Source organism: Nerophis lumbriciformis, linkage group LG10 (assembly GCF_033978685.3).
Source record: "Nerophis lumbriciformis linkage group LG10, RoL_Nlum_v2.1, whole genome shotgun sequence".
NCBI classification, from domain to species: Eukaryota; Metazoa; Chordata; class Actinopteri; order Syngnathiformes; family Syngnathidae; genus Nerophis; species Nerophis lumbriciformis.
The window spans coordinates 13,305,692-13,329,496 of record NC_084557.2 but is presented as its reverse complement, the minus strand read 5'-3'; the positions used below and the strand labels follow the sequence as shown (position 1 = coordinate 13,329,496).

Below are 23,805 nucleotides of genomic sequence, written 5' to 3'. Positions count from 1 at the left end.
GATGGGTGGCCAAATACTTTCGGCAATATAGTGTATCATCAGTGTATTGTACAGTGGAGCTTGGAGGACTATAACAACAACAGCCAACAATAATTGCTTTTATGTGAGGTAGTTGAATTTGAAGCCAAAGCATTTCAACAGATAAAACCATCAGTTCATGCCTGATGTTAGCAGGGATATACAAACCCCGTTTCCATATGAGTTGGGAAATTGTGTTAGATGTAAATATAAACGGAATACAATGATTTGCAAATCCTTTTCGACCCATATTCAATTGAATGCACGACAAAGACAACATATTTGATGTTCAAACTCATAAACTTAATTTTTTTTTTGCAAATAATAATTAACTTAGAATTTCATGGCTGCAACACGTGCCAAAGTAGTTGGGAAAGGGCATGTTCACCACTGTGTTACATGGCCTTTCCTTTTAACAACACTCAGTAAACGTTTGGGAACTGAGGAGACACATTTTTTAAGCTTCTCAGGTGGAATTCTTTCCCATTCTTGCTTGATGTACAGCTTAAGTTGTTCAACAGTCCGGGGGTCTCCGTTGTGGTATTTTAGGCTTCATATTGCGCCACACATTTTCAATGGGAGACAGGTCTGGACTACAGGCAGGCCAGTCTAGTACCCGCACTCTTTTACTATGAAGCCACGTTGATGTAACACGTGGCTTGGCATTGTCTTGCTGAAATAAGCAGGGGCGTTCATGGTAACGTTGCTTGGATGGCAACATATGTTGCTCCAAAACATGTATGTATCTTTCAGCATTAATGGCGCCTTCACATATGTGTAAGTTACCCATGTCTTGGGCACTAATACACCCCCATACCATCACAGATGCTGGCTTTTCAACTTTGCGCCTATAACAATCCGGATGGTTCTTTTCCTCTTTGGTCCGGAGGACACGACGTCCACAGTTTCCAAAAACAATTTGAAATGTGGACTCGTCAGACCACAGAACACTTTTCCACTTTGTATCAGTCCATCTTAGATGAACTCAGGCCCAGCTCAGGCCCGGCGTTTCTGGGTGTTGTTGATAAACGGTTTTCGCCTTGCATAGGAGAGTTTTAACTTGCACTTACAGATGTAGCGACCAACTGTAGTTACTGACAGTGGGTTTCTGAAGTGTTCCTGAGCCCATGTGGTGATATCCTTTATACACTGATGTCACTTGTTGATGCAGTACAGCCTGAGGGATCGAAGGTCACGGGCTTAGCTGCTTACGTGCAGTGATTTCTCCAGATTCTCTAAACCCTTTGATGATATTACGGACTGTAGATGGTGAAATCCCTAAATTCCTTGCAATAGCTGGTTGAGAAAGGTTTTTCTTAAACTGTTCAACAATTTGCTCACGCATTTGTTGACAAAGTGGTGACCCTCGCCCCATCCTTGTTTGTAAATGACTGAGCATTTCATGGAATCTACTTTTATACCCAATCATGGCACCCACCTGTTCCCAATTTGCCTGTTCACCTGTGGGATGTTCCAAATAAGTGTTTGATGAGCATTCCTCAACTTTATCAGTATTTATTGCCACCTTTCCCAACTTCTTTGTCACGTGTTGCTGGCATCAAATTCTAAAGTTAATGATTATTTGCAAAAAAAAAAAATGTTTATCAGTTTGAACATCAAATATGTTGTCTTTGTAGCATATTCAACTGAATATGGGTTGAAAATGATTTGCAAAAACATGGTATTCCGTTTATATTTACATCTTACACAATTTCCCAACTCATATGGAAACTGGGTTTGTTGTTTTGCACATAAGTGAATTATGTGAATTGTGAAGTGAATTATATTTATATAGCACTTTTTCTCTAGTGACTCAAAGCGCTTTACATAGTGAAACCCAATATCTAAGTTACATTTAAATCAGTGTGGGTGGCAGTGGGAGCAGGTGGGTAAAGTGTCTTGACCAAGGACACAACAGCAGTGACTAGGATGGCAGAAGCGGGGATCAAACCTGCAACCCTCAAGTTGCTGGCACGGCCACTCTACCAACCGAGCTATACCGCCCCAAATAGCTACTCCTCCTCTCTACCTATTTCTATCCTTTCTAAAAACATTGCAGCCAGTTAAAGATATCTCAGAATCCCTAATAGAACTGTCTAAATGAGACTCAAGCCATAATATTAAAATTGTTAGTGTTGATTAAGTTGGACAGACCCTGAACTTTAAAAGGCAAACTACATATATGTAAATTAGCAATTGGCAAGTCAAGGTCACTTTTTGTTTGTTTTGTGTCCAGAATAGAAGCAGTAGTTAAATGTGTACTCAGTCTGCACAAGTCATACAGGTTAAGTGTCTGTGGATTTTCGGAGTGCTGGTAGAGGAGTGACTGATGAGTTTATCACGCTTTAAAAAAGGCGATGTCACCACGGTCTCTCACGGCTCTCTTTTCTTTTTAAACAAACAGCATCAGTGTAGTCCTCACTCATAGAGATCCGAGTTCCTTTAAGATATTTAGCTTTGCACAAGACTTCCAGTTTGTCCTTGAACTTCTGAATCTTCACCATTATAGATCTTGGTCTAATCATCACCATCTTCCCTTTGTTTCCCAGTCTGGTACACCCGCTCAATTTATATTTCTCGTTGTCGATTAAGTTTCTCAGATAGAACACTTTTATTCTTCCTCTCAGACTCAGTTCGCAATTCGTCAGGCGGCTCCTTGATACCATCTAACACCAAATTATTTAGTTGAGTCTGATCTCCGAGGTGTTTTATTTTGTCAGTAACAGAGAGAAAACTGTCACACATTTTCATTATTTCAGCCTGTAAGGAGTTATGGTTATCAGCATGTTTTCCATGTTCACTTTAATGTCATTCACTTCATTTTGAGCCAACTTAAGGCTGGTTTTGACTTCTTGAAGTTCTCTAGCTAGTGTGTCCAATCTTGTGTTAGATCAGTGGTCCCCAACCACTGGTCCGGAGACAGGTACCGGTCCGTGACGCATTTGCTACTGGGCCGCACAGAAACATGAATTAATTTATAAACTACGGCATTTTCTCCGACTTAACTTTCACCTGTCCCACTAAACACACCAATAAGCTTGTTAATAGATGTATACTACCACCTCCTTTGTTATAATACATGGGACAATGCACATTATTGGACATATAAAATGCTAATGTGCCAGATTGTAGCCAAACGCTAATTTCCATTTGCATTGCCCTACAGGGTCATTGTATATAGCAGGGGTTCTTAACCTTTTTGACCTCGGACCCAACTTTTCCACTACAGAGGAGCCCGGGGACCACTCCAATATTAACACTGAATTATTAATCTTACTCTTAATTTTGATTATATTCAATAATTGTATCTAACCTACTTACAGTTTACTACCTTGTCAAATGACATACAAGTATGTGTTAATGCAAGATTATATTATCAATGTAACAAATAAACCTTAGGCTTAGGTCAGGCGGATTTGAAAAAGAAGTAGTAACCAAATAAACAATACATTTACATACACTATGTTGTGCTAAAATAAATAAACTAAATTTTTAATAAATATGTTTCTTAACCAAACTGTCAATAAAATTAAAGTGCAAATGAAAATACAGCTTCACCATGTTAGTCTTAATTTTTGCGCTTGTGTCTCTATGACATTAGCGCCAGACTTCTGTTTGTTTTATACTGCCACAAGTGGTGGAAAATTGTATTACAACTGAGTACCGCTGCTGCCTATACGGACCAAAGCTGAAAAACACATACAGTACAGGCCAAAAGTTTGGACACACCTTCTCATTCAATGTGTTTTCTTTATTTTTATGACTATTTACATTGTAGATAGTCACTGAAGGCATCAAAACTATGACACCTGTGAAGTGAAAACTATTTCGAAGCTCATTGAGAGAATGCCAAGAGTGTGCAAAGCAGTAATCAGAGCAAAAGGTGGTTATTTTGAAGAAACTAGAATATAAAACATGTTTTCAGTTATTTCACCTTTTTTTGTTAAGTACATAACTCCACATGTGTTCATTCATAGTTTTGATGCCTTCAGTGACAATCTACTATGTAAATAGTCATGAAAATAAAGAAAACACATTGAATGAGAAGGTGTGTCCAAACTTTTAAAGTTAAAGTTAAAGTACCAATGATTGTCACACACACACTAGGTGTGGCAAAATTTTTCTCTGCATTTGACCCATCACCCTTGATCACACCCCCTGGGAGGTGAGCAGAGCAGTGGGCAGCAGTGGTGGTCACGCCCGGGAATCATTTTTGGTGATTTAACCCCCAATTCCAACCCGTGATGCTGAGTGCCAAACAGGGAAGTAATGGGTCCCATTTTTATAGTCTTTGGTATGACTCGGCCGGGGTCTGAACTCACAACCTACCAATCTCAGGGCGGACACTCTAACCTGTACTGTATATTACATTCTAGGGGGTGCTCTTAGCCCAACACTGGGCCCCGGCTCTATGGTTAAGAAACACTAGTGTATGCCATCTCTTCACAAAGAGGGCTCCCACTACTTCGGCGTTATAATGAGTTGATTTTTCATGCTAATTTTTTTGGGCTGTTTTTATCTGCCACACGTGGGAAGCCCGTCTGGGAAAATAATGCATACATTAAACTGGTGCCTGGTGGAAAAAAGGTTGGGGAACCCTGTGTTAGATGACTCCAATATCAACTTAACAAAACCTTTAAAGTTGTCTTGTTGTTGCTGTAGTAATGCATTGTTTTGTTAACGTAAAAGTTCACTTTTCCATGGTCCTTATCTTGCTTAGTATCAGACATAACTTTAGGAGGCATGCTGGACTACTGCACAGTCTCGCACAGCGGCCGTGCAGGATGATGATGATGATAGTTGCACAACACAGGAAACGGACGCTCTCAATATTATTTGCACTGCTCCGCACAGCGCTGAGCAGGTTAGTGTACAATCAGCACACAGCATCCACATTTGAGATGTAGTAGAGCCCCACAGAATCCAGGAGCACAGAATATTTTAGTTCCACAGTCCCCATGTAAAAGCGATCAGTCCCTAACGCGGGAAATGCGACCACGCTGTCCCCAGCAGCAAAGTAGAGCCGCTCCAACCCAGCCCGCCGCCAAAGCAAGTTAGTTGTAGCACTTCGAGTGCGGGCAGATTGGCCACTGGGGCATCCTTAGTCGCAGTCGGCCAGACATTTGTTGTTGTTACAAAGTTAGATAATCGTGTTAAACATCAAATCATAAGGTTCATGCATTTTGGCATGAGCTTGCACACAGTTTTGGATGCCTCTGTTAAAAAAATAAAAGTTTTGGATGCCTCTGTTCGTGGGGTTTTGCAGTCTGGCTACATCGAGACGTCAACACGAGGTGGACGTACTTATTTAGATATTAAGCCAAGCTCTCAGCCAGAGGGGGAGAAGCTCCTCCAACCGTGGCCTTCGCTTATGAACACAGACGTGCGACATGCAGTGACATTAATTCTGCATTTCATTTGCAATCTGGGAACACCTCCACAATCCAACATCTTGCATACACACTCTAAAAATAAAAGTGATAAGACTGACTGCGGCGCAAAATGTATTCAACATTTACACCAAAGCATATCCAATACATATTATCTAGACCAGTGGTTCTCAACCTTTTTTCAGTGATGTAACGCCTGTGAACATTTTTTTAATTCAAGTACCCCCTAATCAGAGCAAAGCATTTTTGGTTGAAGAGATAAAGAAGTAAAATACAGCACTATGTCATCAGTTTCTGATTTATTAAATTGTATAACAGTACAAAATATTGCTCATTTTGTTGTGGTCTTTCTTGAACTATTTGGAAAAAAAGATACAAAAATAACTAAAAACTTGTTGAAAAATAAACAAGTGATTCAATTATAAATAAAGATTTCTACACATCGAAGTAATCATCAACATAAAGTGCCCTCTTTGGGGATTGTAATAGAGATATTAGATTTTATGGGGACGGCGTGGCGAAGTTGAGAGAGTGGCCGTGCCAGCAATCTGAGGGTTACTGGTTCAATCCCCACCTTCTACCATCCTAGTCACGTCCGTTGTGTCCTTGAGCAAGACACTTCACCCTTGCTTCTGATGGGCCTGGTTAGCGCCATGCATGGCAGCTCCCACCATCAGTGTGTGAATGTGTGTGTGTGAATGGGTGGATGTGGAAATAGTGTCAAAGCGCTTTGAGCTCCTTAAAAAGGTAGAAAAGCGCTATACAAGTACAACCCATCTGGATTCATGAACTTAATTCTAAACATTTCTTCACAAAAAAATAAATCTTTAACATTAATATTTATGGAACATGTCCACAAAAAATCTAGCTGTCAACACTAAATATTGTTGCATTTCTTTTCACAGTTCTTTTTGACAGACATTTAAAAAAAATCTCACATACCCCTTGGCATACCTTTAAGTACCCCCAGGAGTACACGTACCCCCATTTGAGAACCACTGATCTAGACCAGGGGTGCCCACACTTTTTCTGCAGACGAGCTACTTTTCAATTGACCAAGTCGAGGGGATCTACCTCATTCATATATATAATTTATATTTATTTATTTATAAAAGAGACATTTTGTTAAGAAGTTAAAGGTGTTTAATGGTAATACAAGCATGTTTAACACATATAGATTCCTTTCTTTCATGAAGACAAGAATATAAGTTGGTGTATTACCTGATTCTGATGACTTGCACTGATTGGAATCAGACAGTAGTGATGATAATGTCCACATTTTCATATGGAGGAGAAAAAAAGTCCTCCTTTCTGTCCAACACCACAAGTGGTTGGTTTTTGCCATCTTATTTGTCCAGCTTCCATACTCGTTTTTAAACACTTTACACGAAATACATTGGCGGCAAACTCCGTAGTTTGCTAGCTTGTGCACGGCAGCTTTCTGAGACTCTTATTTTGTTAGTGCAGGCAGGATGAAGCAGGGCTTTTTATTGTGAAGACAGGAACTGTGCAGTTGGTCTTTGGAGTTTTGACAGCAGGTACGGCGCGAGAGTCTGTTGAAATTAAAAAGTGTTTCTCGCCTTCCTGTCGGTCATTTTTTCTTAATAATGATCTCGCAGCAGCCAGTGTCATCTCACAAGACCCTTGGGTACCATGAATGTCAATCAAGTGACAAAATTGACATCTTAGTGAAGATTGAGGATCGCTAATTTTTAGGTCTATTTTTTCAATGCGTGACTGGCGATCGACTGACACACCCTCAATGGTCGACCGGTAGCTCGCGATCGACGTAATGGCCACCCCTTATCTAGACCACAAGAAGTATAATGAGTATTAACTTATATTATTTGCTAAAGAAACAATAGTTTTGTATTATATTTTTTGACCGGCGTCCTAAACCGGTTTCAACTTTGAAGGTTGCACTGTTCTCTTATTTGCAGAGTGATAATATTTACACTGCTTTGCAGTGGGATGAATTACCACGGCATTGAATGCAGCATTATAGCACGGCTCAAAACAAGCAGGAAGCTACAGATAGGCAGCTTTGAGGAAATGAACCGAAGTACATCAATTGGTTGGTTGCTGATGTCATAAAAGTATGTGAGTGAAGCTGCACCCAGGAGGTTTGAGATAATTACAACAGCTGCTTTGGCATTCAGTCGTCTTTCAGTACCATATGCAGCTCTACAGACAACACTCACAAGCAGGATTAATACATCCTCAATGTAGGTGATAATTGTTTTTCATTCTCAATAAAAAACTAAACAATAAACATATCAAGACATTAAGCTCACTGGATGCACCTTGAGTACAGTTTGTAGTGGGGAGCAAATACCCATCAGGGCTTTGACGTGAGCGTTAGTGTGGACGAGACGCGGAAGATCTGCGGCAGCATGTTGCTCAGCTGGTAGAACATTTCCTCTGAAATACTCTGTCAACACAAAGACACACACAAAGCCAGTGAGAAGTGAGGATGCAACGATTATAGATTTTGAGAGTACAGTGTGATTATAGTCTGAGTAATAATCACGATTAATTTCACAATAAAACATTTATAAAAACACAGACATTCCTTAGACATTTTGATGTGTTATTTTTTCCTGTTGGAAATAACAGTACAAAAGTGCAACAGTAATAAAACAAAATAGAAATATATTATCATTAATAAACACATTAATATAAGACTAAGGTTAATATATTTATTGACCATGTGGGTATTGTTGTCATCAACTATATATTAATTTTTAATAGTCGGTTTAATGTTGTGTTAATAATAGGTAGAATATACATCATTAGATCCCATTGTATGTGCTGTTATTCTACAAGCTACTGATGATATATTCTTGTTTTACAATTGCTATATTAACTTGCAATGCCTATAGTTTATTCCACACAGACAGGAAGAAGCTATCTCTAACGCAGTTTGTTTGTACCAGTGTTTCTTAACAATAAGGCTGTGGCCCATTGTTGGGTTGCGAGCCCAAAACTTTTGTTTCTCAGCTGTGGTCCATATAGGCCGCAGCGGTACATCAGTTGTAATACACCTCTCCACCACTTGTGGCAGTAATGACAATTTCAAACAGACAGGAAAAAGTCCGGAGCTAAATTCATAAGGAAGTTTATTCGCAAAGTTTATGACTAAAGTGGTGAAGCTGTATTTTAATTTGCACTTCTATTTATTGACAGTTTAGTTAAAAACATATATATTATTAATTTAGTTAGAATGTATTAATTTTAGTACTGTGTAAATTGTATGTACATGTTTTAATAAGTTATATGAGTCCCTTCTTTTGCAGTATTTAATTATTGTTGATTAGTATTTTTTTTTAAAGCTTTGATAATAATCTTTGTGATTAACACGTGGTTTCATATCATTTGACATGGTTGTAAACTGTAAGTAGGTTAGATATAATTATTATATATGATTAAAATCAAGACTAAGATTACCAATTCAGTGTTAATGCATGAGTGGGCCTCAGGCTGCCCTGAAAAGTTGGGCCCAGAGGTCAAAAAGGTAAAGAACCCCTGGTTTACACTGAACTGACTCAATGTTAAGCTACTGACTGTAAGTGACAACTTTTATTTTGGCGTGTAAAGCTGCACCATACTGGATGTATTAAGACTCATAAGCTGCAACGTTTGGCAGGTTTTGCACATGGGTGAACTCCCTGGTTATTTTTGAAGTATCCAAAATTTCCTACATGGCAAACTTTAGCTTTTTCTGGGGGTGAGAGCAGTTTGGTTCTTTGTCCTAAAGCCATTTTTAAGCTAATGTAGCATACTAGCATGTCTCTCGTTAGGCGCATTTAAGTAATACACAAAACTGCATCATCATATTCAGCGATTGGTGATAACAGCCTTGTGAAATTGGAGTCAAGAGGATGCTGAATGATCTATGTTAGCTACAACACACGGGATTGAGCGTCACGCCAAGCGTGGCCACCGGTCAAAGGAGAATGTTAAGTAATGAATGGTGCACACAAACACAGACTCCACCACACACCAACACAAAGCATATATATAGCCTCTTTAAATGCAACAATGTTGTTTCAGAGCAGCTATTTTCATTGCTGCCCGAGCAGGGAGCTGACAGGAAGCTGATTCAGTCAGAGCTTTTGATGCCGCCGGTTTTATCGTCTTTTGGTGTCAACGAGGCGACACGCTCTAGGCTCAGCTGTCTGCTGAATCTCACAGTCCATAGGTATAAACATTCCGCAAAGCCCCAGAATAAAACGTCATGAGGCAAGCAGGCCCAAATGGGTTTTTGAGCCAAATTATGTGGAAACATCGCAACCTTCTAGGGACAGTTTTCTGTTAAAACGTAACAATAGAGGTGGATTTCAAAGTAAATTTACTGCAGTAAGAACAGCTGCATTTAAATCCTGATGCCTCGCACACATGTTTGGGGATGAGTGTCTAAGCTGACATTTATCACACTGTGTAAACACAGACAACACAAACGAAGGCTCTCTAATCTATGATTCAGGGCGAGCTTTTCAAACAATTCCATTCAAAAAGGTATGTGCCGCCAAGCCGGGTGCGCCTTTAGTACACATTTTGGTTAAACTAACAGAGCTTTTGTGACAGCAAATGACTAAAAAGGATTTACTTCTGCCAAGGTCACATTTGTTGTATTATATCATTGCTGTGATTACACGACAAAGCTTGGATTTATGGAACTTTAAGTCATGGTTTCTACACTGCATCTGCATGTGATTAAGAGATTGCAATTTTGCTATATACACAATATATATATATGTATATCTATAAATACATATATATATATATATATATACACAAATTATATATATATTATATATATATATATATATATATATATATATATATATATATATATATATATATATATACTTTATATACACACATACATACATACATATATACGTATATCTATGCATATATATATACACATATATGTGTATATATACATTTATACATATATGTATACATATATACACATATATGTATACATATACATATATAGACATATACATATATAAATATATATACACATACATTATATATACATTATATATATATATATATATATATATATATATATATATATATATATATATATATATATGGCGATTTTATTTTTTTATAGTGTTTTCAAATGACTAAGTTTTTTTCATCAAATCACAGGGTGCTTGGGATTGATTTCGATTAATCCTGATGAAATTTGATTAATTTGTCATCTTTATTAATGACTTTGGACACCACAGCATTGAGTAGATGGTTGTGTGACAGTTTAAAGAGACAACACAGGCACATGTCACCTTTGGCACAAGGAACTGCACAGTGCGTGATATGCCTCCATCCCACGACGCCATCTCCATCATGAAACCTGCCAATAAAATGACAATTAACGAGTGGCCAACCCTCATGATCCAATAATCATGTGCATGTAAAATACAGAGCTTTGAGGTAATAAAACCTTACTGAAAATAATAATACAGATGAACAAAAAATGCATTGGTGCCCTTTTAAAAAGAAAAAAAGTTTTGATTTTAAGAGTGAGCATAAGGCTGGTTGGTTTAGGCAGGAGATTAGTTTGAGTTTGTACTATTGTTACTCGACAAAAAAAATAGGTATATAATCATAATAGTTTAGTTAATTATTATTAATGCGCAAACGGTCAAAATAGCCCCTGAGCCGCACTTGAGAAAGCCCTGCAGTCTCTAATTAGTTGCCCTCAGCTTCCTCTTGGATAAAATGTCTTCTTACCAGGGCTGGCTCTAGGCTTTGTGTGGCCCCATTTTGGTCTTTGATGTTTATCATTATTATTATTAGATTCCTGGAGGACCCCAACCCCACCCTAAACCTAACACCATACCCTTACATACACACCCTTAGTATGTTTACATGCACTAAAAAAAATCAAGCTTCCTTGAACGCACCACAATTATGTGCTATAGGATGCAAAAGTAAAACAGACATAACTTTTTCTGATGCTGCCACAAATAGATTTATTATATTTTTATATTTCTTCTATCACCTCATCGTGGTTCCCAAATGTTAATGCTGTGCGTGAATGCATAAATGGTACCTTTAAAGATGGTATGACGTCTGTGTCGAGTGAACAGTGAAGTGTTCCATGCTGGGTTTGCCGCAACAAGAAGGAACCATTTTGCATTTTTGCAAGGGGGTGTAGGTTGTGTTACACATGAACACCTTTTTAATGAACAACAGCAATTTCTAAAATAAAAACATTGTATTTACAGTACAGGCCAAAAGTTTGGACACAACTTCTCATTCAATGCATTTTCTTTATTTTCATGACTATTTACATTGTAGATTGTCACTGAAGGCATCAAAACTATGAATGAACACATGTGGAGTTATGTACTTAACAAAAAAAGGTGAAATAACTGAAAACATGTTTTGTATTCTAGTTTCTTCAAAATAGCCACCCTTTGCTCTGATTACTGTTTTGCACACTCTTGGCATTCTCTCGATGAGCTTCAAGAGGCATTAAAACAAAAAAAATGAGAGAGAATGCCAAGAGTGTGCAAAGCAGTAATCAGAGTAAAGGGTGGCTATTTAGAAAAAAAACTAGAATATAAAACATGTTTACAGTTATTTCACCTTTTTTTGTTAAGTACATAACTCCACATGCGTTCATTCATAGTTTTGATGCCTTCAGTGACAATCTACAATGTAAATAGTCATGAAAATAAAGAAAATGCATTGAATGAGAAGTTGTGTCCAAACTTTTGGCCTGTACTGTAAATACAATGTTTTTATTTTAGAAATTGCTGTTGTTTTTTTTAAACCATACTGTAATTGTTTCATTTACCGTATACATGCATATTTCATTATCAAGACTTGTAATCTAAATGCGCCAAATATGTGGTATTATTTTGATATTTAAAGATGCTTTTATTTTGAAGTGACATTTACCGGAAGTGTTGCTGTGCTGCTATCCCACTTTGGTTCAATTGACACAGCAGAAAAGACAAACTTTCCAGCTACGTTTACAGCTGTCCAATTACTTCATATAGCATGCAGCCAACAAGGTAAACTACTTTATGTTACATATATCTTCATTTTATACTATTGTGTTATGTCAAATGTAAAAAACAGTACTTATTTAGCTGAGACTGTCATTCCTGTTTTACTTAGTTTTAATGGTGGATTTGAAGAATAAGCTTTGAATAAAGCCATTTGTGTCTGTACGTGCTTGGAGGGAGGAACACATACCTTTCACACATTTGAACACCAGCTCAGCTCTCTTCAAACACCAGGGTATGGTCATCTCCTGTCAGGAAAGGACAAAACACACATGAATTCACAAGTGAAACACGATTAATGTGAGGAAAGTGAATAATTTAATGTTTTGAGTACATTTACAGAAAAAGACTGAAATATTAATTAAATTATTAATATATCCTAACTCATACGTATGTGAATAATTTTGATTATGTTCTAAATCGAGAAGAGTGGTTGAAAGAGCAATTAGGGCAACCATAGTTGACTTCAGTACATTTCCCCAAGGTGTCAGTTATTATTAACCAGCAGGGGTAAGGATCGTACTAATTACATGACACAGACGTGAGCGAGCATACAGTCGGCGTTGACTTTGTGGAGGAATTCCGTCTGCCAATGTCATAATTATGATCGTAATTGCTGCTCATTAATTCAGTCATGGGTGAGCTGGAGCCTATCCAAGCTGCCTGTGAGTACACCATTGATGTGTCACCCATCAATCACAACACATGCAGACAAACTACCATTCACACATAGTTTTGCACTAAGTCTCCTAAAGCTAACAACCTTGTTTTGGACTATCATTTATTGTATTATGCAGTGTAGCGGTTATATCAACAACTGATAGGGGGTGTCATTTCACTAATGATATGACACATCTATGTTGGCGTGCTAGGCTCACGTCCACTTTTTCCAAGCGTGCTGGGGCCATCGAAGTGTACCAAGCTTGCATACAGACTACAGCTTGGATTATGCTAGATCAGGGGTGTCAAACTCATTTTAGCTCAGAGGCAGCATGGAGGAAAAGCTGTGCCGGACTATTAAAATCATGGCTTAAAAAATAAAAAATAAAGACAACTTCAGATTGTTTTCTTTGTCTTACTTTGGCCAAAAATAGAACAAACACATTCTGAAAATATTACAATAAAAATATAGAAAAAAATACCGGCAGAGGTAACATTTAGATCCATGAAGGAAAGAAGAAAGTGAATGAATGTTTATAAGTGAATACATTTACATATGCATAAAAATGTGTTTTCTTTTGTATTCTTTTTTTTAATGAATTAAGTTTATGACAACCTTTTTCCAAAACACAATATAGAATGTGAGATATAACAGAATAATGCATACACTTATCATTTGTTTTCAAAACGGTTACAAAAAAGTGGGACCCCATTTAGAAAATTCCTAGCGCCAACAATGATGGAGTATTGGTGCGTGCAAAACAGTTGTTTGTTACGCTCAATGTTTGGCTGTACGAAATCCAAGATAGTACATATGGTAAAAAGTATAAGGTAAAAAAAACCTAGTGATGACTTTAGAAAGCATGTTTTTGGTACTTGCAGTTTCGATTACCTCTGACATGTCGTGCACCAGCAGCAGCGGAACAGTGATGGTGGTGACATCATGAGTGCAGCAGACTTTCAGAATGTTTCTCAGGCCCATGATGGCCGGGTCCCTGGCCGTGATGTTCCCTGAACGCACGTTGTCGTCCACGCACAGGTGGAAGACAACTTGGACCTCGGACAGGTTGGAATGCCGCGAGACGTAGAACTCGCCTTGACAAATGGACAGCAGTGTGTGAGAGGAATGATAAAGTTTGGTCAGAAAGTGGCACAACTGAAAAAAATCAACACGAATTACCTGGTGATATATTTGACGGATTTCTTTCTACATTTTTACTTTTGTCATCGCTTCCATTCTTTGGGATTTCTGCGAGGACACACATATGAGGACAAGGTTTTAGGTCAACAGTTGTCCCCAATAAAACACAAATGAAGCACTTTGTTTTAGTATTCAATGAGATACATGCTTGCATTTTTGAGCATGTCGTAACCTCAAGATGCAGACAGCAGGTGACATGCAGGTACAAACCCTGTTTCCATATGAGTTGGGAAATTGTGTTAGATGTAAATATAAACGGAATACAATGATTTGCAAATCATTTTCAACCTATATTCAGTTCTGTGTCTACATTGAAACATTCTTGTTCATACTGCATTAATATATGCTCATTTTAAACTTTCATGCAGAGACGGAAATCACAACTAAGTAAATTTACCAAAAGTGTATTTATTAAACAGTTATTAAGCAGTGGCACAAACATTCATGTTATTTCCAAAACAGAAAGTGCAAGATTGTCAGAGACATTTTAGAACAAGCTATTAGTGCACTTTTGTGCATGATGTCACTAAGATGACTTATCAAAACAACACTGAATTAAAGTGCACTTTTTGTACAGAACGCCACTACAATAGTTTAAAACAAATAAGGTGCACTTTTGTGCATGATGTCACACAAGATATTTCAATAAGTGTCAAATAAAAATGAGCTGCATAATAGGAAATCAAATAGTGTTCGTCCTTCGCTATGTGGTAGGTTCCTGCGGACATTATCTCCTTTTGTTGACTCTTTTTTTCATACGGTGTTGATCTGGAAATGTTTGCCTCGGCATTTTGATGGTGTGGCACCGAATGGAGATGTTGACATGCGGAGTAAGTACTCTTCATTCTCTAGCAGGTGACTTTTCAAATGATGCTACATATTAGCAGTTATGCTACTTTTTGTAGAAACGCTTTCGCCCCACACTTGACAAATTACGGTTGTCTGTTCGACATATTCCCACTTGAAGCCAAACCGCCGCCAGACGATGCACCCCCTGCTGTTTTTCGTGGGAACACCTTCTCTCTCTCTCGTATAACCTCGCACGGCTACGCTAGCATCACAGCTAACGTTACCCATGCTGCTACCTCTCTGCTCCGCGAAGGCGTATACGTATGTGACGTATGACGTGACAGTATGTGACGTATGTAAAAAGGTACGCTTGCTGTCTGTGAGAAGGAGAGACAAGACAGAGTGGGAAGAGCCTGTAGTGTAATGCCAGCAGCTAAAAACAACTGCGTGAGAACGTATACTCGAATGTCACGATATAGTCATTTTCAATATCGCACAGAGACAAACCCGCGATATATCGCGTATATCGATATATCGCCCAGCCCTAGATGTATTCATAGTGGTATCGACTAGATACACTGTTGTACTTGGTATCATTACAGTGGATGTCAGGTGTAGATCCACCCATGGCATTTGTTTACATTCAGGCGCGCTATCTTTTGTTCGCGGTGACGCCGGTGAACTATTGTATCTTCTATCCTCCTACGGTGTGTAGGGAAGCATTTTTAGCTATTCCTCGTCCTGCAGGGATGATACTTGTAAGAAACTAATTTTATTCGTTGCTACGGAAGCGAGGATTAGGGATTTAGAAGTAGCTAAAACACTGCCGACTGCAGATGGATGTTCGCTGCTAGCTAGCTAGCCATGTCTTAAAGCCCCTCTTCCTGAGGGTGTTTCAGTGTTATAACTTCACTTTTATCTTTACTTTTTAGGTCAAAATGTGTCTGCTTGTAAGTAGACGCTGCCGAACGTGCTCCTCTGCTCGTAAAACCAGCAATGTCATGACGTGATGGCGCGCCGTCATACCTTTTGGGAACCGGTACTTTTAGAACAGAGTATAGTACCGTTTTTGATTCATTAGTACCGCGATACTATACTAGTACCGGTATACCGTACAACCCTAATGTCTTATTAGGTGTCTTATTAATGAGTAAATGGAATAGTTGATCTTTTGTTAACTATTTTTGCAATATAATGTAGATTGCTTTCATACATAGACCGAGATTAGTTATTGTTTGTGAGTATTATGTTTATTTTTATTTTATTGGAAAATGTTAACTTTTATTAACTCACTGTTGTGATCTTGTGTTCACCTTCAAGGAGGAAATGGACTCAAGGCTATTTAAAGGACAACAGAGCTAAAATGAACCGCTTAATTGTAGTGACAAAAGGTTAATTAAACTAAATTGAATTTAATTACAAGAATAGTCTGGGCTTTTACATAAGACATCAATAATTACAAATTACATCAAACACCTCTTTAAAAATAATATATGAGTAGTACTGTGTGATTCCCACAAGAAAGACCACGTAGTCTTTCTGGGACATCATTTGGATTGTTTTCAGCGTGTTTCAGAGGGTACATGTCAAACTACATTGTCAAGTGACTTTGCAAAGCCAACGGCTGACTGACTGACACTCTAGTTATAAAAGTAACCATCATACAATTAACACTCCATTAACTATTTAATAACCATTAATTATGAATAATCTATTTAAAATGATTTTACTTGGTATATAAAGAGAACCATGGTCCTTTCAGGTAAGAATGAATTAATGCATAATAATACATACAAAATTCAATAGATAGAGTCCTAATCCTAGATATCCTAACAAGCTCTTATTCCTGAAGTCTACACTAAACAGTATACAATAAAAATAACAAAGTTGACCTGAGTGCTTTACAAATTTGGTAAGAAGTTATTAAGTAATTAAAGAGTTCAATTTATTATGTTTAAAAATACTAAATACTGAGCTGACGACAAATCTACCGACAGCAAAACACATATAGTTCCGAAGGCTAAACCTATTCACATCACTCTAGCCACGGCCAGAGGATTCTCTCCAGGGCACACGCTTCCTGGACCGCAAGAGGTGAACCTAAATAGACTCCATTAACCAATAGAAAACAGGTGCGCTGGCAAGTAACTAAACAGAAAGTGAAGGTGCAGCAAAACAAGGAGTCCAACAGGAAGTACTACCAAAACAAAATCACCAGTACGAGGAAAACAAAGAACAAAATCCAAACTGTCATGTGGGATCACGACAATGCAAGCTCAAAAACGTCTTACCGGGTTGTTCTTTTTGCTTGCTGCTCCGCTGCGCTCGAGCATAGAGCACCACCTGCTGCACCTCCTCCAGCTGTTGCTCCACAGCAGGAAAGTGGAAGTCTGTGCACTCCTTTGCCACCGTTGCAAAATCTAGGTCAACAAGGTGATAAAACAGTCATTCCATGATACACTGGGCCATGTTGATGCCTAAATAAGACAGTAGGTCCAACTATGGTGAACGATTATCGCTACATCATTATCAGGGGAGGGTCAATTAAATAATCCCGGCTAAAAACTTATCTGCAATGTAAAGACAAACTGATATATACAGCGTCTATGGTCCATTCCCCTAATTGGTGCCATTTGCGTCTCTAAGAAAACAAAATTATGAATGCATGATCAAATTACCAGTAAAATATATTTTTTATTAAGTGTCCCGTATGTTAGGGGTGGCATGGCGTAGTGGGTAGAGCAACCGTGCCAGAAACCTGAGGGTTGCAGGTTTGCTCCCTGCCTCTTACCATCCAAAAATCGCTGCCGTTGTGTCCTTGGGCGGGACACTTCACCCTTTTCCCCCGGTGCCACTCACACCGGTGAATTGAATGATGAATGATAGGTGGTGGTCGGAGGGGCCGTTGGCGCAAATTGCAGCCACGCTTCCGTCAGTCTACCCCGGGCAGCTGTGGTTATGAAAGTAGCTTACCACCACCAGGTGTGAATGAATGATGGGTTCTACATGTAAAGCGACTTTGGGTACTTACAAAAGCGCTATATAAATCCCAGTTATTATTATTATTATTATTATATTCATTTGATAAAAAAAGGAATGAATACAATTTAAATGATTAATTGAAACTATCCTGATCACTGGAAAAATAATGTGTTGCCTGTCTTTAAATTAGACTTCAACATGAAATATAATCATTTAAATCCTTCAGAAATATTGTATTTTATACATATTTGTGTTACTCCTTATCCCAACGACACTTTAAAGAATTGTTTTTTTTTTCAAGTCAATGAACTTAGTCATTTCCCTCAGTCCTGTAAACCGAACACACGCTACTTACCACCTCTAAAAAGGATGCATTTTCCAAAAGTCACATGGTCCACGGGAAGTTGCATCATTCCGATTCTCTCCAGGCCATTTGAAAGGCCAAAAGTAAAATGTAAGCTCAGTCCTTTTACCTTTTTCTTTTTTTTTTCACATTACCGGTACTTTAAAATACTATTCTTTAATCACTATAATGTGCTTAGCCTCGACATGCTATTACAAGTAGTAAAAATGCAATGTGGCTAATGTTATGCTCAAACTCGCTTCTTACTTTCAGTCTTGTTACTTAAATGAGTCATCTTTGGCTTAGGAACCTTGTACAAAAGGGAAATAAACTTGCCTGAGATGGGCCAATACACATTTTGAGTACAGTGGTACCTCAATTTAAAGGGGAACTGCACTTTTTGTTCACAGTTATTATGAAAGACATCACAACCGATAGATTTTTTTTAATGCATTCTAACTTGTAAATAAAATTACATAAAAGTCCGCTTACAGCGTAGCCAATGGGAGCTCATCTATTTCGGCCATAAAATCTAATAAATACCCATTAAAAAAGCGGCAACAATACTCCATTTAACCAATTATTAGTGATATTGTTATTATAAGCGCTAACGCAGACACACTATTTGTAGCTGTGCCGTGATCACTTCCGTGTGTGTCTATATTTACATCATCGAGTGGTCAGCTGCTTCCTCGCTTCCTTGCTCCCTGTAAGTTTATTGTAGATCATAAATCATGTATTTCACCTGGACAGAAGACGTCTGAAACGGTAATCCGACAAGTTGGTACACTTTGACAGCCATTTAGGACCCGGAAATGGCGACAAAGACATGAAAAGACGCTTGTCCTGTTCCTTTGTGAGGATTATGAGACATTCTTCATCTAAATGGGAATTATATGAACATCCCAACAGTCTGCATCCTAATGACAGCAAACATTGTACAGTAAATGATGTTTTATAATGTTTGTTGTCTCTCATGAAGTCTGCAGTGAGTAATATTCAGTGATGAAGAAAAGAAAAAGAAGCAAACATTGTGATGCATTTTTTTTAAATTAATGCGCCACATATGCTTAAAATGATCAATATACGTAAATGTTAAATGTTGTTATAAATGTACCCAGTACTACATTACATACTTTCATCACGTATATAAAACCTCAATGGAGGTGCTTGGATGTTTTTTTAAGGGCTTTCTAGGCGGAATGGTGCGGCTCCCACAGGCTCCATTGTAACCAAACTTTTGATCGCATTTATTCAATATTTAGAATGCAAAAAATAAAAATAACATCCATCGTCTTGTCTCTCATGATTGTAAACGATAGGCAAAATTCCCAAAAAAAGTGCAGTTCTCCTTTAAAGAGCGCCCCCACTTAAGTGTTTTGAGATAAGAGCTGTCTCTCGGTTAGTTTTTAAGCTTTATGTTGGAAACCAAAATTTTAGTTACAAGGGTCCCCACCATTAGATGGCATAGCAAATGTTACAGCGAACCCCGTAAGATCCACCTAAAAACATCTGGTCTTACTAGCTAGCATTAGCTTTTAGCTAGAGATGGACATAACTTTTTTTTCCAACCACTGGAAGAAAAAAAGGGAGTCTGAAGGAGAGTACTGAGAAAAAGAAGTGGATGATATAAATCGAAGTAAAAAAATAAATCATCAAAAACACGCCCGAATTTGTCACCAACTTTGCAAAGCAATTCGAGTGTATCACTGCTTAATGCAACATAGAATGTTAAGGCCAACACATTTAAAAAAAACATCTAAACAGCGGACATTTATCCATGAAATTATGGAGAAGCTGTTGATAGTGTGTTTGACAGAGAAGCGGCTGGAATGAGATACTGTAGAATGGTGTACATTATTATGACATCACTTCAAAAAAATGCTGTAGTTGTTTTAGTAGTACCATCCATCCATCCATCTTCTTCCGCTTATCCGAGGTCGGGTCGTGGGGGCAGCAGCCTAAGCAGGGAAGCCCAGACTTCCCTCTCCCCTACTGTTTTAGTAGTACATTCTACGGTATTGTTTTATACAATATTTCTTATCTATAAGTTTCTTTTTCTTTTGAAAAGGCATGTTACATGTTAAAATTGTGCCGTTTTGTGGGGGCCAGGCACCAGTTTAATTGATTCATTTTACTTCATTCCAATGGGAGACGTTAATTTGAGATACAAGTGTTTTGAGTTAAGAGCTCTGTCAGTTAAGCTTGTAAGTTAGGGTACTACTGTTCAATATGTGTATTATTTAAATTTAGAGTGACAGTTAAAAAAAGGCATATGTAAGAAATATTTATGTTTATACGGAGCACATTACAACAAGTAAACAGCAGATTCGGTGAAATGACCCCTACATAATGTACAGTATATGAAATGAGCCCTATATAATGTACAGTACATGCAATCTAACCTCTCTTTATGCCACTGAAGGAGTTGACTCTGTTGTCAACCAACAGAACCAGACCACAAAGTGAAGATGAATAGAGCGAAAGGGCCGTTTGTAGGCGCCGCAGCTTTGCTCCGCCGCTGCCGTGATGTCTGTGCTTACAAAAGTCCAACACATCAGCCCGGACCAGTCGCAGGTTATGCATTGTCTTCAACTGGGCTCCTGAAAACAAGGTGAGAAAAACAAATTCATTGTAACTAGTTTTTTTTTTCCAAAATATTAAGAATGATTTTTATGTATACCGTAAATACTGAGCCATGACAGCTAAATATGGTGAGTAGTTGATTCATTTGGTCAGTGATTTTCAATACAGTTTATGGTCACGGCTGAGCTATCCCAGCTGACTTTGGGCGGGAGGTACGGAACACCCTGGACTGGTTACATATACTGCATATAAGCAACCATTCATACACACATTCACACCAATTTGGAGCAGGGATATTCAACTAAATTGTTCACTTGTTTTGGGGGCCACATTTCCAAAAAGCTAGGGACCAGAGGGCCAGTGTTCTGTCTAATTTAGCTGCTTCCTCGAAAAAAAAGCTACCAGTTGCTATTCCCGTTTAAACAAAGGTGCCGAAAACTAAAATTTAGGCTACTATTATGTGTTTCAATGTGAACTTTCTGAAAGAGTCTACAACAGGGGTGTCAAACGTACGGCCCGCGGCCCACAAACATGTTTTATCCAGCCCGCAAGATTTGCAAAGTATAAAAATGAGCTGACATTTTTGAATAAAAGAAACTGCTGTTCTAAATGTGTCCGCTGGATGTCGCAGCAGCAATTCTTTGAATACCCTGACTTCAGAGGGGGCAGAGCTATGTGCGGTGTGTCAACACTTCCGTGTTTGGACACTTTGTACTTACGTTGCTTATTAATGATAGTATACAAAATGTGGATTGTAGGTTCATGCTTTGCTTCTCAAAGATGTTGGTAATGTAACATGTTACATTTATACCCAAATAAATGCTTTTGATAATCTGTACATTTCGTACTACAAATTATAACTGGGAAGCATATTTGACTGATGAACATAATCACATCATTTCTTCAGAAAGTATAAATGACCACAAATGAAGATAGACTATTAACCACAATATATCAGTATAAAAAACAACAACACGATTTTTACATTTTCAGAATGTGTTTGGTCTATTTTTAAACAAAGAAAACCATCTGAAGTTGTCTTTATTTTTAAGTTATCATGCCATGATTTTACCAGGCCGGCCCACTTGGGAATAGATTTTCCTCCATGTGGCCCCAGAGCTAAAATGAGTTTGACACCCCTGGTCTACAACATGCTTACTGGTCAGAAAACACAATAAAATATAATTTAAAAGAATGACTTACTTGTAGCGCGAGTGACAAAGTCTACATGAGGTAAGACTACAAAAAGTAGTTAATTTTGATTATAATTTGTTTCAAGGAAACTTAAATATTAATGCGCATGTGTGCATATGCTCAGTAGCATTGGGGAAGCTCTTTTTGACAAAGCAGCTCACCTAAACAGAACAACAGACTTTTCTCTTCACTATTAGTCTTGTTCTGTATATTCTAGAGAACCAGTGTCCTCTACAGTAGACACTTGATTTTGATCTATATTATATTGAGTCACAGGAGCGCTCCACTGTGTTTTGGGACCATCTGCAAAAAAGCCAGTCAAAAATCATCTCTATGACAGCATTGTAGTGTTTTTAAGAATCTGCTGCAAAAAATGTGAGTCTTTCTGAACTGAACTGAACTGAACTGAACTGAACTGGATAGGCCAAAACAAAACCAGAGTACCTAAAATAGAACCTTGAGGAACACCATTAGTATAACTGAGAAGTTGAACAAATGACTACTGACTGCATTTGAAGTAAACAAGCTACAGCAAAACCTTATTTACATAAAACATAATAGGAAAACACTTGGTAACTACCAGAAAGGAGAGGACTTAACGCCTCAGTTATGTAAACCACAAGTAATGACCCTAGTTCTATGTTTGCGAGCAAGGTTCAAATGTGAATGCAACGTTCTACCAATGTGTTTAAAAAGGTCCAAGTTCCTCCAAAAGGCGCACTCTCGTGTTTTTAGGAATGTGCTGCAAAAATGTTCGACTTCTAAGTTTTGAACTAAACTCAGGGGCCGGTAGGGTCTCATTCCTGGGCTGGATTTAGCCCCTGGGCCTCCAGTTGATAGCCTTGATTAAGAGTCTCCAATCAACCTAAAATCCTACGAACCATGCAGCACAGACAAACCCTGACTACCCAAAGTGGTAAAGTTTAGTCAACATGTCAGGCAGCTACCTAGATGAATAGTGAAGCTCTCTTCCAGTTGGGGCTGCTCCTCAAACATCCTGCCACCTGATTCAGAAGGCTCCGACAGTTGGCTGGGCTGCATTTTAATCTCCTCACTGGATATAAGAAACAAGCAAATTAACCATTATTACACATTTTTCCCCAGCAAATATAAATTGTTAAGTTTCATTAAAGGACTTGAAATACTACAACACATTTTGCAAACATTAACACCAGTCTGTTCATGTTTAAAAAGCATATCATGCCTACAAAAATCAACCTATTGCACACAAGTACCTACGGACAAACGTACTTAATTTTGCTGCTGTTGCTGGATTTCCGCAGGTCCTGGTGCAGTTTAATGACCCACTCCTGATATTCTTGCTTTTGAATACAAGTCACTTGTTTTAATTCATTGGCCCACTTGTTCTCCAGCACCTGCCCAATTAAAAGGAAGGCAGCAATTGAGGAACCCCAACTTGAACAAAATGTACATTACAACTGTGGTGAGAACAAGATACATCGCAGCTCTGCGCACAGGGTCAAACCCCGCTGCTGACTGCACGTTGTACCTGTTGTGCATCAAAGTGCTGCGACGCCACTGCGTTCACATCATGGTCACTCAGCGTGTTTCCCAACTCGTGCATCACTTTGTTCATCTCTGCAGCTT

At 38.3% G+C, this 23,805-nt stretch overlaps 1 protein-coding gene across 5 annotated transcripts in view; it reads right to left on the bottom strand.

Annotated features, from left to right (window-relative positions):
- Positions 1-6,185: 6,185 nt before the first annotated feature.
- The window catches only part of ferry3 (FERRY endosomal RAB5 effector complex subunit 3), a 27,614-nt gene continuing 9,994 nt past the window's right edge, over positions 6,186-23,805 (bottom strand). For all 5 annotated transcript variants that reach the window (XM_061970234.1, XM_061970230.1, XM_061970232.1 and 2 more), the window contains 10 exons: positions 23,708-23,805; positions 23,449-23,573; positions 23,145-23,251; positions 20,823-21,020; positions 17,384-17,512; positions 14,283-14,351; positions 13,995-14,197; positions 12,633-12,690; positions 10,709-10,776; positions 6,186-7,839 (listed from right to left, as the gene is read on the bottom strand). The exon at positions 23,708-23,805 is cut by the window's right edge and continues 2 nt beyond it. In XM_061970234.1, the coding sequence (XP_061826218.1) occupies positions 7,747-7,839; positions 10,709-10,776; positions 12,633-12,690; positions 13,995-14,197; positions 14,283-14,351; positions 17,384-17,512; positions 20,823-21,020; positions 23,145-23,251; positions 23,449-23,573; positions 23,708-23,805 (1,148 nt within the window). In that variant the 3' untranslated portion in view covers positions 6,186-7,746. The remainder of the gene's footprint in view (positions 7,840-10,708; positions 10,777-12,632; positions 12,691-13,994; positions 14,198-14,282; positions 14,352-17,383; positions 17,513-20,822; positions 21,021-23,144; positions 23,252-23,448; positions 23,574-23,707) is intronic.